The sequence below is a fragment of the Volvox carteri genome, assembly GCF_000143455.1.
Source record: "Volvox carteri f. nagariensis unplaced genomic scaffold VOLCAscaffold_28, whole genome shotgun sequence".
Lineage (NCBI taxonomy): Eukaryota > Viridiplantae > Chlorophyta > Chlorophyceae > Chlamydomonadales > Volvocaceae > Volvox > Volvox carteri.
Genome location: NW_003307571.1, coordinates 767,410 through 768,054, shown reverse-complemented (window position 1 = coordinate 768,054; position 645 = coordinate 767,410). Strand labels below are relative to the sequence as shown.

Sequence of the window (645 nt, the reverse complement as noted above, 5' to 3'; positions counted from 1 at the left end):
ACGGTTGAGGACGTGAGTGGCCCTAATTCCCGGGTATGGGGAATGCAGGGTCACATGCAACCCCATCACCACTAGGGTAAACCAAAGGGGGGACACCAAACCCTTAGAGCCACCCCTTCGTCTTCCCCTTTGGTGATAACGAAGAAGATAAACCCCTTCGTTTTCTTCCTTTCAAAACACACACACACGACACGCACACACACAGCCCACACCCACCTTGGTTCGTAACCCGCCCGCAATGAAGGCTGTGCCCATCACGAGCAACAGATTAGAAGCCACACTGCCCAACAAGGACAGCTGTACGACACGAAGGTAGGTGGTACGACGGGCGGCGTCAGCGACAGGATCATCTGTCGTACGACGGGCCTGGATCATGGCAAAGGCTGTTGCGGGACGGTCGGAGCGCGGGCGGTTTGGGAGAGCGGTTGGGAAAAGGGGGTGGGGGGTGGGGGGGGGGAAAAACACGTCATGCGTGTCGGGGCGATGATGGTAAAAGGACAAAACACACGATATCACAACACGCGATTATTAAAACACATACACACTACCCGAACTAATACCCGTTTTTCCCCCCCCTTTCCCCCCCAGGTTCGCGCCCCTTTTACTCCCCCTTTCTCCCCCCCTTTAACCCCCCCCCCCCCCCCC

General features: G+C 57.2%; 1 protein-coding gene across 1 annotated transcript in view; it reads right to left on the bottom strand.

The window, feature by feature from the left end:
* cax5 (Ca2+/H+ antiporter, cation antiporter, membrane protein) overlaps positions 1 to 375 on the bottom strand; it is a gene marked incomplete at both ends in the record, with an annotated part of 4,535 nt that extends 4,160 nt beyond the window's left edge. Inside the window, one exon of the mRNA XM_002952146.1 lies at positions 217 to 375. Coding sequence (XP_002952192.1) covers positions 217 to 375 — 159 coding nt within the window. The remainder of the gene's footprint in view (positions 1 to 216) is intronic.
* Positions 376 to 645: the final 270 nt, after the last annotated feature.